The sequence below is a fragment of the Salmo trutta genome, chromosome 3 (genome assembly GCF_901001165.1).
Source record: "Salmo trutta chromosome 3, fSalTru1.1, whole genome shotgun sequence".
NCBI lineage: Eukaryota > Metazoa > Chordata > Actinopteri > Salmoniformes > Salmonidae > Salmo > Salmo trutta.
In genome coordinates, this window is record NC_042959.1 from 74,542,559 (window position 1) to 74,560,197 (window position 17,639).

Below are 17,639 nucleotides of genomic sequence, written 5' to 3' on the forward strand. Positions count from 1 at the left end.
CTTTGGAATCATTGAACCAAAACTGAACCAACCTCAAAAATAACTAATCGCTAAACAACCAGAAGAGGAAGGCCTACATGAGAAAAAAACTATGAGTTAATAATTCTGGCACGGCGGCCAGGGCAATAGAGGTTGTAAGCTTACCATTTAGAAGAGATGCCATCGAGTCAATCGCATCCAAACTCCCTCACAAAGGAAGCTCAATCACCTCAAGAAACTCCACAGTGTCCACAGTCTTCCTGCTCTGTATTCATAACAGTGGACATTTCTTGTTCTTAGTGTTTGTTTGGTCTTCCATAAAATCATGCTTTTCAAATGCTCTTTACAAGAGGCATGCTTCCCCAGTCCTTTAGTGATGTCACTGGCATGTTTCCATATTGAGTAGCCAGTTTGAGTGAAAGTTCTGTCCGAATTAGCATTTAAGTCACTCTCTAGTCTAGCATTCAAACCACTGTCTGTGATTGAACCAGGCGCTAACTACAAAAGGCCTGCTTTTCCCCACTGAATATGCGGCTCGGGTAAGTGTCAAGACAAACAGGTGCTTGTTGTGGTGGTATCCTCGTGCTGCAGGTGCTAGGCCCAGGCTCTTTTTGATCAGCGGGTGGTATGGGGGATGGGCGGGTATTGCTGCTTGGCTCCTCGTGGTCTGGCTAGCAGAATGCTTGGTGAGCTCGGCATCGCTCTAGGTTTGGTGGTCCTCAGTTTTTATTTTCTTGGTTTTTGTCTTAGCATAGCCATTAACTAGCTGTAATTATTAAGCGCTACCAAAACTTAACGAAGCTGGTTACTAACTAGCATAGAATCTGTAGCTAGCTGTCTGTAAAAGTGACTGTTTTCCCTCTGTGAGAAAAAAACGGTCAAAAACAAGGTAATGAAGGCGGTACCAGTGCCAAGTCAGAATGTATTTTTTGATTTAACTACTAAATATTACGTTATTACATCCCCCCTGTGAGATTGTGCACTACTGGCAGGCCTGGAAGCGCTACATTGCTTATGTTTATCTTGTTACACACAAGTGTTTATTGAAAATGTGTTTTTTGCTAATCCCAACATCCCCTGAGACACCTGCAGGGAGTGGGGTCACGGCCAGTGTCGCCATTGTACAGCACCCCTGGAGCAATTAGAGTTAAGTAAAGTTACCTTGCTCAAGGGCACAGGAACAGATTTATATATTTATTTTTATGGGAAACAACTTGGGGGACACAAATTCTATCTGGAGGGGCCATGCCCGACTTTGCCAACCCATAGCGCCGGCGCTGTTTGTCCACAAAGCATAACCCTGCCTTCACCAACAAATACATGGTAAGATTACTTAAAAAGGACACCACAAAGCAGTTATTAACAGAATATGCCCCTAAAAATAAAAAAAGATTTTAGAAAAGGATGAACTCAAAATGGATAATTTGATCATTCTAGCTAGTAAATAGTTCCTGAAATACTCAACATAATCAAGAAAGGTAGTGAACACTAGGGCCAGGTCCCCAGCAAGCAAAATTTGCCATGTGACATCTATCCAAATTACAACTTTTTTATTTATTTTTTGGTTTAGAACATGTCACATAACTATACTATATAACTACCAACTGGTCTACCCCTGAAGACATCATGGAAAATAAGTACTATTTTATACATCCTTTTCTGGTTACTAAAAAGACGTGAACAAAACCTGACCATGACGTCAGAAAATATATCATAATGACGTCATTGCAACCAGTTTGCCCACTGGGTCAGTACCAACAGACAGTCAGTGGGTTAGTGTTGTGGCCCTCCATGTACGGCCCGGGGCAGAGGCATAAGGAACACGGGGAGATGAAGCTGCACCATGAGGAGTGGAGGAGAACCATGCTGTCTGCATCATAGAAGGACACCCTCTCCCTGTCACAGTCTAGGTACAGCCCCACCCTACGAGGCCCGACCTGGGCCTCAGCCTGAGTACCTGGGTCACCACCAGCAGCCATCAGGGGCGTCTCCACACCATCATGGCTGAACACCAGGCCCTTCTCAGGCTTCAGGTGCAACATTATCTCCCTCTCTGGAGACAGGACCGACTGTTTGCCGGAATCTTCCTTCACCTTCAGCCCCACCCCCCAGTCCAGCTTCCCCCCCACCTCCACTTCCCAGTAGTGCTGCCCTGTTTGGACGGTTTCTGTGGAGACGACGGTGGTGGTGGCGGCGTAGTCACGGTAGTACTTGAAGCCGAAGCCGCCCTTCCGGTCTGCGTGCCTGACACTGGCCCCACCCTCTGATACCTTTAAATAGGAATCATCACTGCTGCTAAGGGTGAGGCGCACAGGAACTGAAGGGAAGAGTTCAACAGACAGAGAGAAAGATGGAGTTAGAAACACACACTTTCCCCTGTTCTCTTCCTCACCTGGTTTCCCCAGTCAGTCCTCATTCTCACCTGGTTTCCCCAGTGAGTCCTCATTCTCACCTGGTTTCCCCAGTCAGTCCTCATTATCACCTGGTTTCCCCAGTGAGTCCTCATTCTCACCTGGTTTCCCCAGTCAGTCCTCACTCTCACCTGGTTTCCCCAGTCAGTCCTCATTCTCACCTGGTTTCCCCAGTCAGTCCTCATTCTCACCTGGTTTCCCCAGTCAGTCCTCATTATCACCTGGTTTCCCCAGTGAGTCCTCATTCTCACCTGGTTTCCCCAGTGAGTCCTCATTCTCACCTGGTTTCCCCAGTCAGTCCTCACTCTCACCTGGTTTCCCCAGTCAGTCCTCATTCTCACCTGGTTTCCTCAGTCAGTCCTCATTCTCACCTGGTTTGACGACCTTTAGCATCTCCTTCCACATGCAGAAGGGCAGGTGAGTCTCGTAGAGGCCGAGATTGAGAGAGTCAGGGGTCACAGACAGACCTCTAACCCTTGACCTGTAACTGAGACAGACAGGGTTGAAACCACCACAAAAAGTTCACCATTTTGGAGTTAGACTTTCTGGAACAAATATTTCCTATCACAGCAATACTTCATCATAGGGACACTGGTGGCCATATTGGTCTAAAAGACACGACACATCTCTCAGAAGGCAGGACAGGACATATACATACAGTACCAGTCAAAAGTCTGGACACACCTACTCATTCCTGGGTTTTTCTTTGCTTTTACTATTTTCTACATTATGGAATAATAGTGTAGACATGAACGAGGAAATAACACATATGGAATCATGTAGTAACCAAAAAAGTGTTAAACAAAACAAATCCAAATATATTTTATATTTGAGATTCTTCAAAGTAGCCACCCTTTGCCTTGATGACAGCTTTGCACACTCTTGGCATTCTCTCAACCAGCTTCATGAGAGAGTCACCTGGAATGCATTTCAATTAACAGGTGTGCCTTGATAAAAGTGAATCAGTGGAATTTCTTTCTTTCTTAATGTGTTTGTGCCAATCAGTTGTGTTGTGACAAGGAAGGGGTGGTATACATAACATAGCCTTATTTGGTAAAAGACCAAGTCCATATTTTGGCAAAAACAGCTCAAATAAGCAAAGAGAAATGACAGTCCATTATTACTTAGACATGAAGGTCAGTCAATGCGGAAACTTTCAGGAACTTGCAAAGTTTCTTCAAGTGCAGTCACAAAAACCATCAAGTGCTATGATTAAACTGGCTCTCATGAGGACCGCCACAGGAAAGGAAGACCCATTGTTATCTCTGCTGCAGAGGATAAGTTAATTAGAGTTAACTGCACCTCAAATTGCAGCCCAAGTAAATGCTTCACAGAGTTCAAGTAACAGACACATCTCAACATCAACTGTTCAGAGGAGACTGCGTGAATCAGGCCTTCATGGTCGATTTGCTGCAAAGAAACCACTACTAAAGGACACCAATAAGAGAAGAGACTTGTTTGGGCCAAGAAACATGAGCAATGGACATTAGACCGGTGGAAATCTGTCCTATGGTCTGATGAGACCAAATTTGAGATTTTTGGTTCCAACCGCTGTGTCTTTGTTGTGAAATGCAGAGTCGGTGAACAGATGATCTCCTCATGTATGGTTCCCACCGTGAAGCATGGAAGTGTGATGGTGTGGGTGGGCTTTGCTGGTGACACTGTCAGTGATTTATTTAGAATTCAAGGAAAACCTAACCAGCATGGCTACCACAGCATTCTGCAGCAATACGCCATCCCATCTGGTTTGCACTTAGTGGGACTATCATTTGTTTTTCAACAGAACAATGACTCAAAATATACTTCCAGCCTGTGTAAGGGCTATTTGACCGGGAAGGAGAGTGATGGTGTTGCATCAGATGACCTGGTCAACACAATCACTCGACCACAACCCAATTGAGATGGTTTGGGATGAGTTGGACTGCAGAGTGAAGGAAAAGCAGCCAACAAGGGCTCAGCATATGTGGGAACTCCTTGGAAAAGCATTCCTCATGAAGCTGGTTGAGAGAATGTCAAGAGTGTGCAAAAGCTGTCATCAAGGCTACTTTGAAGAATCTCAAATATAATATATATTTTGATTTATTTAACACTTTTTTGGTTACTACATGATTCCATTATGTGTTATTTCATAGCTATGATTTCTTCACTATTATTCTACAAAAATAGTAATAATAAAGAAAATAAAGAAAAATCTTTGAATGAGTAGGCGTGTCATCTGTGATCTGAATGCCCCACAGGGGAAAAAAAAGAAATAATACAAAGTTGGACACGAAAAAATACATTTAACACTCAGTCAGCCTGTACTGCTGCTGTCAACACACAAGACAGGCAGAGAGGAGGAGGAGGAGGAGGAGAAGAAGGACAGATGTTTTGTTTAAAACTTAGGGATAGGTTTCAGGCTTGAAACTTCAAAAACGAATAAGAAATATCAGTTTTAGTAGAGGGACACAGTCTTGAAAATTCGTGTTTGCTCAGGCCATGAAGACATTACGCACCTGCTAAAATCGGTTTCCTATTGAACATACTTCTTTCCGAAACAAATATTATAGTTTGATTACATTTTAGGGTATCTGAGGAGTAAATACAAATGTATTTTGACTTGTTGAAAATGTTTAGGGGTAGATTTTCGGATTCCTTTCTCTGTATGTTGAACGAGTGGATTACTCAAATCGATGGCGCCAACTAAACTGACTTTTTGGGATATAAAGAAGGACTTCTAACAAAATGACACTACCTGTTATAGCTAGGACACATTGGATGACAAATCAGAGGAAGATTTTCAAAAAGTGAGTGAATATTCAATCGTTATTTGTGAACGTATGAAACCTGTGCCGGTGGAAAAGTATTTTGATGTGGGGCGCCGTCCTCAAACAATCGCATGGCATGTTTTCGCTATAATAGCTGCTGTAAATCGGACAGTGCAGTTAGATTAACAAGAATTTAAGCTTTCAGCCGATATAAGACACTTATATGTACATAAATGTTTAAAATCCATAATATTTATGATTATTTATTTGAATTGCTCCAGTTTCATCGGAAGTTGTCCCGCTAGCAGGACTCCTTGAACATAGACTGCTGACACCCTGTGGAAGCCATAGGAATTGCATCCAGGGAGCTAATTTTCAATATGACCTTTCTCCTGCAATTGTAAGAGGATGGTCTCTCTCTCAAAAACATTTTGGTTAGTTTTTCTTTGGACTTTCTCCTACCATATCTATTGTGTTATATTCTCCTACATTATTTTAATGTTTCTATAAACTTCAATGTGTTTTCTTTCCAATGGTACTAATTATATGCCTATCCTGGCTTCAGGGCCTAAGCTACAGGCACATCATTCAGGAAGTGGAGAAAAAAAGGGCCTAGCCCTAATTAACACTTTTTGGGTTACTACATGATTCCATATGTTATTACATAGTTTTCATGTCTACACTATTATTCTATAATGTAGAAAATAGTAAAAATAAAGAAAAACCCTTGAATGAGTAGGTATGTCCAAACTTTTGACTGGTACTGTATATTTGCTCATGTCATTGTATTCATGTGTGTATATTTAATGTTTTTGCACTTAGGTTTGGCTGTGTCCTTCATCTTCATCCCCTCAATAACAGGAAGGCCTCTTTCACTCCACCACTGTGAACACACATACACATCAAATTACTAATTATGAAAGGCAGACCCCAAGACAACCAGTAACTAGACTCTGTGAGACTCCTCTCACCTCTAGAAAGTGGTCAGACTCAGGTATCTCCAGAGCAGACTGCAGAGTCACTTCCATCTCCCTCCCAATCATCAGCCTGTTCTCTATCACACAATCATTCTTCAACATGGCCACCACAGTTTTCTTCTCTTCCCTCTCCTGCTCCTCCTTCAACTCCTCCTCCCTCCTCCTCAGGAACTGGTGCAGCTCCTCAAAGCAGGAGGAGATGTGAGCCGAGAGGCTTTTAGACTTCTCCTGTGATGGGATGGAAATGTTTGACTGTATGACACACCACTTTCTTCAAGCTTTACTAAAGTCACATTCACAGATTAGTAAATTATTCAATACAATAAATACATACAATACAACTTTATTGTCCAGTAGTTACAGCCAACAGAAATGTGTCTTCTGCTCCGTTCTCAACCCCCACAAGACAGCCCACATCACACATACAGTTGAGACGAGCACAGGGTCAAGCTGCAGTGCAGCGCCACTGGATGGAGAGTATGTTGTGGCGTTAAGGGCCTTGCCCAAAGGCACAACAGTAAGGGAATGTCTTGAGGATGTGAACCCAGCAGCCCTCCAGTTGTCAGATCAATTCAGTTAGTTTTGGGCAAGATTAAATCCATTAGCGTGGTTGGGTTGATAATTGACATGTTCTATGCAGTGTTGCATGTTTTCTGGACTATGTGTAGGTGTGAGTGAGAGAGACAGAGATGCCCTCACCTTGGTCTTGATGATCTCAGAGGCCTGCTGTTGGTTCAGTCCTTCTATTTCACGGTTCTCTTTCACCAGGAACCCCAGAGCTCCCCTCAGAACGTTCTAACAACACAGAGACCAGGATTCAATCATTGCCCCCCTACCAAGCAAGCAATGTTTTAAAATAAAAAATGTCATGTAATCTACTCATTTTGCAATGGGGCAGAGATACATTTTTGACGTTTTAAAGCTAATTTACTGCAATTCTACACATTTTGCCCTGACTTATGCCATGTTAATGATATCTGAGTGAGAGTGACTAACTAAATCAATGGAGGCACCCTGGAGGTCAGGACCCCTGGGTACGTGCCCTGCGTGCCTGGTCGGTATTCTGCCGACTAACTGACCCTCATTAACTGGTCAACGAATGGTAAGAAAATGTCCAACCAGTAAAATGATGTCACCAACAGAAAATACTATCAGAGATATATATATACATTTTTTATTTCACCTTTATTTAACCAGGTAGGCAAGTTGAGAACAAGTTCTCATTTACAACTGCGACCTGGCCAAGATAAAGCAAAGCAGTTCGACACATACAACAACACAGAGTTACACATGGAGTAAAACAACATACAATCAATAATACAGTAGAAAAATAAGTCTATATACAATGTGAGCAAATGAGGTGAGATAAGGGAGGTAAAGGCAAAAAGGCAAAATTATGAGATGCTTATGTTTCCGCCCTAACAATGGGAGTCGTCCCAAGGCGGGAAGGCAGGCGACAAGATTAGGCCCAAAATAAGCCCATAGAAACACATTGGACTTATTTTGGACAGATTTTGGCGAGAGTGAACCTCTCGCTTCGCCTCTTCCTCTCTGATACTATGCATGCATACAAGGGCCGGATATTTTTCATTAAGAGCTTAATGGAAACATGCAACAATAGCGAGCCTATCGTCTTACAGTCAAAAGGCTATGGCCCGGCCTCCCGAGGGACGCAGTGGTCTAACATCCTGACCAGACCGGACACGTCGCCTGTGTGAGCGTTGCAAAATAAATGTACACATACTGTACATGTTATTCAATCATCGCACCCACACTGCTCACACGCATCAGCGAGTGTCTGCGTGGACAGGCGCTAAAATAGAACTTGGTTCTATTTGTGATGCTCAACACGCTGCAAGTCCTGCCTCCCATCTTCTCATTGGTTTTCAGGAGAATATACACTCATGGGTGATTGAAAGATGAACTGAGGTCCACACTCCAGTCGGTTCTTGTAATGTACCTTACAGTTGGTTGCCAACCGCCATATCAAGACCAAATAAGAAGAAGAAGTCTGAAGGAAGGAGGAGAGATGACTAGAAAATAATTTGGTTTACCGTTTTATCAGTGAATTAATTGTCGGAGTAGAGGACCTTGTGCATTTCAGGTAAAATAACAACCCAATGTTTATATCCCAGAACAAATGAGCTAGCAACAGCAAGCTAGCTAGCTAAATTGCCATAAATGTTTATTGCTTTTTGGCCTGTCCCCAAATTAATATAATTGGTTCAGAGTTTGTTTTGATATTTCAACCTGCATGTCCTGATAGCGTTTGGTGTGGGGGGACAAAATCAACATGTGCGATGGCGCACGCAGACGCACACGTGCGTGCGGTCTGGTCAGAATGTTAGGCACTGCATCGCAGTGTTGCGGCGTCACTACAGCCTGGGGTTCGATCCCAGGCTGTGTCACAACCGGCCATGACCTGGTGTCCAATAGAGCGGAGCACAATTGGCCCAGCGTTGTCCAGGTTAGGGGAGGGTTTGGCCAGGGGGGCTTTCCTTGGCTCATTGTGCTCTATCGACTCCTTGTGGCGGGCCGGGCACCTGCAAGCTGACAGCGATCGTCAGTTGAACAGTGTTTCCTCTGACACATTGGTGAAGCTGGCTTTCGGGTTAAGCAAGTGGATGTTAAGAAGAGTTGCTTGGCGGGTCATGTTTCAGAGGACGCATGACTCGACCTTCGCATCTCTCGAGCCCGTTGGGGAGTTGCAGCGATGAGACAAGATTGTAAAGATCGTAATTGGATCGCAATTGGATTTCATGAAATTGGGGAGAAATAGGGGGGTATAATGAAGGAAAAAAATGAAAAAAGTCTATAGCCTATTATTGAACATGCAATTCCTGTAATGAAGCAGCTAATTAAACGACATGCCTCATTATTTACTAAAATGTTTAGGTTTCAAAAAATGTTGGGCCTCACAAGTGGCGCAGTGGTTTAAGGCTGTGCCACTAGAGATTCTTGGTTCGAGTCCAAGCTCCGTTGCAGCCGGCCCAGCGACGTCCAGGTTAAGGGAGGGTTTGGCCGGCAGGGATGTCCTTGTCCCATTGTGCACTAGCAACTCCTGTGGCGGGCCGGGCGCAATGCACGCTGACACGGTTGCCAGCTGTACAGTGTATCCTCTGACACATTGGTGGGGCTAGCTTCTGGGTTAAGCGGGCATTGTGTCAAGAAGCGGCTCGGCTGGGTTGTGCTTCGAAGGACGCACTGCTCTCGATCTTCGCCTCTCCTGAGTCTGTACGGGAGTTGCAGCAATGGGACAAGACTGTAACTACCAATTGGGGAGAAGAAGGGATAAAAAAAGGTTTCAAACAATTTTACTGGCTCAAGCTCACATTGCAAAGTGGTGGATGATGCGCTGATAGTCAACGGTAGGCAGGCTATAGCCTGTGCATCCAAATGGTGAATGGGAGGCGCGCTTTACGAGTTGAGATTGAGAAATAGAAATAGCTACTTTTTAATCGTCGCCACAAGTTTTTAACACACGATTACATATAGAATTGTTATTTTTTGGGCTTACAAAAGCTGGTTTCACTCCAGTAGCCTACAGGCTTTTTGAGGAGCTACTCTCATGCTGTCTGACAGGTGGTAGGCTATTCCGCTCCTCAAACTAGGCTCTCTGTATGTGTGATAAATAAAATGCATGACGACTAACGAAAATACAAATGAACCAATTTAATTCCACAAAATGATGCAAATGAACCTATAGACTGATAAGCTTGACTGGTCAAATGTATTTTCGGCGGCTTTAACGGTTAACCGTTAACATCCCTAGTTGGGTGTACCCCTAGCGGCCGGGGGCCCTAAGTGACTGCTAATGTCGCTTATGCCTTTTTATTTATCTCACATTTAGAGAGCCTGGTTTGAGGAGCGCAACAGTCTACAATGCACCACCTTTGACATCTGAAGATAATTTTCCGCTTGAGGTGACATCGGCAGCGTTTATTGTGAATGTGTTCTCTGTGAACATCTGGGAAATTGACTTTAAAAGGTGCATTGTTGGTATGCAATGCCCTTGTCCACAACACACATTTGATTGAATGCTGGCCAGAGAGCCAACAGAGCTCTCGAACAGATACATATGACAAAGCTCCTTGTGACCGAGAGAATGCATGGCATGTAGCCTACTTTGGCATGGGTTTAACAGCATTTACAGATTTAAAGATTATATTTATGACAGAGAGCGAGAAAGAGAGGAAGATTGAAAGATGGAGATTAAGAGAAAAATTAAGAGAGAGAAAGAGATTTTGCAAGATTTATCAAGTTACTTACTGTTGTATAGAACATTAAAACACAGATTGAGGAAATTAAACATATATAGACTTGGAAACCTACAGACAAGCGAAGTTATATAATAAACATCTCTTACCATTTAAGAGGTTCACACAGCAGTATAAGTACAATTATAAGGTTTAAAAAGAACAGTGCTGCCATAGACCTACACACCTTACTGATCTTTGCTGCCTCTTTCACAGGTGTGAACGTGTGTCCCCGGTGCTTTTCTCCATCTCTGCAGATCACACACACCAACCTCTGGTCTGTCTCACAGAACAACTTGAACTTCTCGTCATGCTCTGGACACACCAGCTCTGAGGCTACAGTTTGTCCCTGCGGTGCCTCTGGTTCCCTCGCTGCGAGGCCGCTCTCCTCCTCCTCTCGGGCCGCATCTGCCATATTGGTCAAGACACGGTGAACCCGGAGATCCTTCTGGCTGAAAGGGCCACGGCACTCTGGGCAGCGGCTCTGGCTCTTCGCTGAGCTCCGCAACAGGTGAGCGCTGATGCAGGGGCGGCAGAAGGTGTGGTCGCACGGTAGACTCACCGGGTCGGTGAAAACGCACAAACACACTGGGCACTGGAGCTGCTCGGACAGGACTGATGTCATATCTGTATTAAAGTTCTGGTACACCTTTACTATTATTTAAATGTTTTTCTGTCTTTGAAAACCTCACTGTCTTGATCCTGGGTGCTCAACAGGTGAAGAAAGACATTTAAGTTTCACTGTCAATTCCCTTTGTTCAGAGTTCATACGTCCACAACACATTCTCTCGCAGCCTGTAAAACTAGCTGGACTGGAAATGTTCATGTTGGGGCCATCTGTTTAGGCCTAACTAGTCTTAGATAAGAGGAACCACTATGAAACCTGTTACCCCTGCCAGGTTATTGGTTCATTCCTAGGCTACCTATCAACTTTTTAAAGCAACACAATACCGTAGTGTCCCTCCAGGCTATCCTCCTGGACAAGCTTATCCCATTGAGGCCCAAGATAAAGCCAGTCAGCATACTACACCAATCCATCCACTTACTAAAAAGGGTAAAGTAGGCTAGATCAGCATTAGACAGACTTCTATAAGCAATCTTTAAAGTGAAAAGGAGTGATCTTGAACAGGTTTGACTCTCCCATGGTTTTAAACACCCCAAACTTTGGAGGACATTGTATGAACTAATATTTTACCTGTGTTCTGTTACATCACACAGTCTTTTGATATGAACTCAAAATGTTCTACCAAGGACAACTGTTAAATTCCCAACGTATTGGTCCAACGACACCACTGCATTCAGAAATTACTCAACCCACTTTACTTTTTCCACATTTTGTACTGTTACAAAGTGGGATAAAAATGGATTTAATTGTCATTTTTTGTCAATGATCTACACAAAATAAAAGTGGAAGAAAAATTCTAACATTTGTAAATAAGAACTGAACCCCCTGAGTCAATACATGTTAGAGTCACCTTTGTTAGCCATTACAGCTATGAGTGTTTCTGGGTAAATCTCTAAGAGCTTTCCACACCTGGATTGTGCAACATTTGCCCATTATTTTTTTCAGAATTATTCAAGCTCTGTCAAATTGGTTGTTGATCATTGCTAGACAACCATTTTCAGGTCTTGCCATACTGTAGATTTTCTAGCAGATTTAAGACAAAACTGTAACTCGGCCACTCAAGAACATTTACTGTCTTCTTGGTAAGCACCTCCAGTGTACATTTGTCCTTGTATTTTAGGTTATTGTCCTGCTGAAAGGTGAATTCATCTCCCTTTGTCTGGTGGAAAGCAGACTGAACCAGGTTTTCCTACAGGATTTTGCCTGTGCTTAGCTCTATTCCGTATCTTTTGTATGCTGAAAAACACCCCAGTCCTTAATTACTGTATTCCAAGCATACCCATATATGATGCAGCCACCACTATGCTTGAAAATATGTAGGGTGGTACTTAATATGTTGCATTGGATTTGCCCCAAACATAACACTTTGTATTCAGAACAAAAAGTGAATTGCTTTGCCACATTTTTTTGCTTTAGTGCCTTGTTGCAAACAGGATGCATGTTTTGGAATATTTGTATTCTGTACTGGCTTCCTTCTTTTCACTATCAATTAGGTTAGTATTGTGGAATAACTACAATGTTGATCAATTCTCAGTTTTCTCCTATCACAGCCATTAAACTCTGTAACTGTTTTAAAGTCACCATTGGCCTCATGGTGAAATCCCTGAGCAGTTTCTTCCTCTCCAGCAACTGAGTTAGGAAGGATACCTGTATCTTTAGTGACTGGGTGTATTGATACACCATCAAAAGTGTAATTAATAACATCACCATGCTCAAAAGGATATTCAATGTCTTATTTTTTTTTACCCATATACCAATAGGTGCTCTTCTTTGCGAGGCATTGGAAAACCTCCCTGGTCTTTGTGGTTGAATTTGTGTTTCAAAATCACTGCTTGACTGAGGGACCTTACAGATAATTGTATGTATGGGGTACAGAAATGAGGTAGTCACATAGTCCATGCAACTTATTATGTGATTTGTTAAGTACATATTTACTCCTATACTAATTTAGGTTTGCCATAAAAAATGGTTGAATACATATTGACTCAAGACATTGCAGCTTTACATTTTTAATACATTTAACATTTCAAAAAACATAATTCCACTTTGACATTATGGGGTATAGTGTGTAGGCCAGTGACGACAACACCTCAATTTAACAATTGTTTTCTTCAGGCTGGAACACAACAAAATGTGGAAAAAGTCAAGAGGCGTGAATACTTTCTGAAGGCCCTGTATCCAGTAGACTACACTAGTTCTGAAGAGACATTGTTTCAGAATGAGGGGTGTTGTAGCTCTGCTGGTATTGCTGTACTGTCTGTCTGGGGTACATCAGTGTTAGACTTTCCAGAATGACCTTTATTCAAATACATTTGCATGTACAGGAATTCGACTGTGTGAAATGATGCTGCCACAATAAACAGAATATACAGACAATAAACATAATATACAGACAATAAACAGAATATACAGACAATAAACATAATATACAGACAATAAACAGAATATACAGACAATAAACATAATATACAGACAATAAACATAATATACAGACAATAAACAGAATATACAGACAATAAACAGAATATACAGACAATAAACAGAATATACAGTGTGAAGAAAATGTTATTATGTGAAGAGACAGCCTTGAAAATGTTCATATTGTCTCGTGTCATAAATAATCCTTGGTTCCTGCCTTTGCTTGGTAAAGATATGAGGGGGGGCGACATGACCCCCCTCCTTAGGACCATCTGTCAGAACGCCCAGAATATGGCCTATAAGTTAAGTTAGGAGACGGTGCCAGACACATGCAGGAACCAACCCTATGAGCCATGCCTATGTAACTTGTCTGTGTAAGCAGTATTTAAGAGATCAAATGGGTCTGGCCCGACAGAGCTGACTTCTAACCGGTACTTTATGCATCTAAGTTTGACTGTGACCTCTCCAGCTTGCTGACAATAAATAATGATTCATTTAAGATTGACTTCAAGTGTCCCTGGTGTTGAATTTCCACAACAACTGACAAACAGAATATACAGACAAAACAGAATATACAGACCAACAGAATATACAGACAAACAGAATATACAGACCAACAGAATATACAGACCAACAGAATATACAGACCAACAGAATATACAGACCAACAAAATATACAGACAACAAACAGAATATACAGATAAACAGAATATTCAGACCAACAGAATATACAGATAAACAGAATATACAGACCAACAGAATATACAGACCAACAGAATATACAGAATATACAGACAAACAGAATATACAGACAAACAGAATATACAGACCAACAGAATATACAGACAAACAGAATATACAGACCAACAGAATATACAGACCAACAGAATATACAGACCAACAGAATATACAGACCAACAAAATATACAGACAACAAACAGAATATACAGATAAACAGAATATACAGACCAACAGAATATACAGATAAACAGAATATACAGACCAACAGAATATACAGACCAACAGAATATACAGAATATACAGACAAACAGAATATACAGACAAACAGAATATACAGACAAACAGAATATACAGACCAACAGAATATACAGACCAACAGAATATACAGACAAACAGAATATACAGACCAACAGAATATACAGACAGAATATACAGACAAACAGAATATACAGACAAACAGAATATACAGACAGAATATACAGTACTCCCTCCATCAGTCGGGTTCCTCCCAAGGTTTCTTCCTACATGGAGAGTTTATATTGCTGTAAATAACATGTTTTTGCTCGTGATTCTTGCCCAGGTTGTTTCTAAACATTTGATGGCAATGCATTTTTAAAAAGCATTATACACAGTATAACATTACACTGATGAATTGATTACCTTAATGTTTATTGATGGTTTTTCGACCCAAGCAGCTGCAGAACTGTCCACCATTGGGGCCAGAGTAAGAGCTAGTGAGGGAGAGGTGGAGGAGCTGAAGAGAGAGAATTCAGGTTGCAAACATACAGTATGTCTGACTATGAACAAGAGATTTGTTTTCATTGGTTGAAATAAGGGTCAACTGACGTTTGTTTTGCTCCCCATGCTCGCAGTACAAGCGGCAGAACTGTCTGCCATGGGAACCAGGATGACAGCCAGAGAGAGAGGTGGAGCTAGAGAGAGAAAGCAGGTGTAGTGCTGAATAATATTTAACAATCTACATTTAATAAATCTGACCATCTGACTCCATTTAATTTTATATTAAAACCATGTCCAATCATTGTGAGTTTAGCTGACTAAGATTAATCAATGAGTGGCAAATACTTATGGCAAATGTATGGAACATTGTAGATTCCCTTACAAGGCATAACGTTTAAGTTACAAGTTACAAGGCATAACGTTTAAGTTACAAGGCAGTACTGACATTAACAAAGCATAATTCTAGGCATGCTGATACTAAGGTTAATTTACAAGACATAGCATGAACTAATCAGATCCGCAAGGCCACAGGCCTATTGGCTAACCTAAGAGAGAGAAGCATTTTCAAGCAACCTTTTTCTATGGCCGGATACAAGATAAGAGGAAGAAGAAATGACTTTAATTCCATGCATACCAGATCTGACTTGTTAATATTCAAAATCAATTGTTGACCAATCCCCAGACAAAACCAAAGATTATAAAAATAAGACATCCAATGAGATCGGACCAGCAAACATCCTCTAGGAAGGGGGTTCCATCTATTTATGATGGCCTGAGGGGGGTGTGCCAAGTACAGTAGATAGCTGAATTCCTAAAGACAATAAAACCTTCTTGCATACAGTGTTGAGAGTTCACCCTAAACAGTTACAAGTTACCACAGAGATCATACATCCATATTGTTTTTTGTTGGGCCATTTGCAATGCGGCCAGAGGTGACAGAGAGCACACAAGTTAGGGCTGGGCCTACACAGGTAAAACAAACAGATGTTCAGAAGTCTCATCTGTCACCTTGTCTTGCAAAAAAAGTACCTGCTATTTCTTATAGCAATGGGAGCATAGAATACCTTTCTCAACAATGCTCACAAATTAATGATACTGTTTCTCCCCGGTGTTGAGACCAAAGGTGTCTTTTCTAGTTTAAGTAACACTGCAGGACCATTCAATACTGACACCACCCTGGTTCACACAAACATCATCACCAACATCAGCCAAGCCTATAGCCCAGTTACAGGTACTGCTTACACCAATATACACTGAACAAAAATATAAACGCAACATGTAAAGCGTTGGTCTCATGTTTCATGAAATAAAAGATCCCTGAAATGTTCCATACGCACAAAAAACGTATTACTCTCAAATTTTGTGCACAAATTTGTTTACATTCCTGTTAGTGAGCATTTCTCCTTTGCCAAGATAATCTATCCACCTGACAGGTGTGGCATATCAAGAAGCTGATTCATTACACAGGTGCACCTTGTGCTGGGGACAATAAAAGGCCACTCTAAAATAGGCCGTTTTGTCACACAACACAATGCCACAGATGTCTCAAGTTTTGAGGGAGTGTGCAAATTGGCATGCTGACTGCAGGAATGTCCACCAGTGCTGTTACCAGATAATTTAATGTTCATTTCTCTACCATAGCTGCCTCCAAAGTTGTTTTGGAGAATTTGACAGTATGTCCAACCAGCCTCAGAACCACGTGTAACCACACCAGCCCAAGACCTCAACATCCGGCTTCTTCACCTGCGGGATCATCTGAGACCAGCGCCCTGACAGCTGATGAAACTGTGGGTTTGCACAACCAAAGAATTTCTGCACAAACTGTCAGAAACCATCTCAGGGAAGCTCATCTGCAATGCTCGTTGTCCTCACCAGGGTCTTGACCTGACTGTGGTTCTGCGTAGTAACTGACTACAGTGGGAAAATACTCTCCTTCGATGGCCACTGGCATGCCGGAGAAGTGTGCTCTTCACGGATAAATCCCAGTTTCAACTGAATGGCGTCGTGTGGGCGAGCAGTTTGTTTATGTAGAGACCCATGGTGGCGGTGGGGTGATGGTATGGGCAGGCATAAGCTATGGACAACAAACACAATTGCATTTTATTGATTGCAATTTGAATCCACAGCGATACAGTGATGAGATCCTGAGGCCCACTGTCGTGCCATTCATCTGCTGCCATCACCTCATGTTTCAGCATGATAATGCAGTCCCATATCGGAAGGATTTGTGCACAATTCCTGGCAGCTGAAAATGTCCCAGTTCTTCCATGGCCTGCATACCCACCAGAGATGTCACCCATTGAGCATGTTTGGGATGCTCTGGATCGACAGCATGTTCCAGTTCCCACAATATCCAGCAACTTCACACAGCCATTGAAGAGGAGTAGGACAACATTCCACAGGCAATAATCAACAGCCTGATCAACTCTATGCGAAGGAGATGTGTCGCACTACATGAGGCAAATGGTGGTCACACCAGATACTGACTGGTTTTCTGATCCACACCCATACCTTTTGTTTTTTAGGTATCTGTGACCAACAGATGCATATCTGTATTCCCAGTGATGTGAAATCATTCATTATGGCCTAATGCATTTATTTCAATTGACTGATTCTTATATGAACTGTAACAGTAGAATCTTTGAAATTGTTGTGTTTATATTTTTGCTCAGTGTACATGTATGGAGACACGTCCACAGGGGCTCATCTACAGACACTGAGTCCAACATCACTAACAGGCTACTCCA

At 42.2% G+C, this 17,639-nt stretch overlaps 1 protein-coding gene across 1 annotated transcript; it reads right to left on the minus strand.

Annotated features, from left to right (window-relative positions):
- Window positions 1-702: 702 nt before the first annotated feature.
- Window positions 703-11,216, minus strand: LOC115189479 (nuclear factor 7, brain-like). The gene is made up of 6 exons (XM_029748099.1): window positions 10,558-11,216; window positions 6,814-6,909; window positions 6,109-6,342; window positions 5,956-6,020; window positions 2,762-2,877; window positions 703-2,296 (listed from the first exon to the last, which is right to left on the minus strand). Exons 1-6 carry the CDS (start codon window positions 10,993-10,995, stop codon window positions 1,728-1,730), a joined length of 1,518 nt encoding a protein of 505 aa, XP_029603959.1. The 5' UTR covers window positions 10,996-11,216; the 3' UTR covers window positions 703-1,727.
- Window positions 11,217-17,639: the final 6,423 nt, after the last annotated feature.

Coding starts and splice junctions, on each gene's coding strand:
- LOC115189479 (XM_029748099.1), bottom strand. CDS start 10,995: ATGACATCAGTCCTGTCCGAGCAGCTCCAGTGCCCAGTGTGTTTGTGC. Junction 6,021..6,108: donor AGTCTGACCACTTTCTAGAG/GTGAGAGGAGTC, acceptor GTGTGTTCACAG/TGGTGGAGTGAAAGAGGCCT. Junction 2,878..5,955: donor AAGGACACAGCCAAACCTAA/GTGCAAAAACAT, acceptor TGTCTGTCTCAG/TTACAGGTCAAGGGTTAGAG.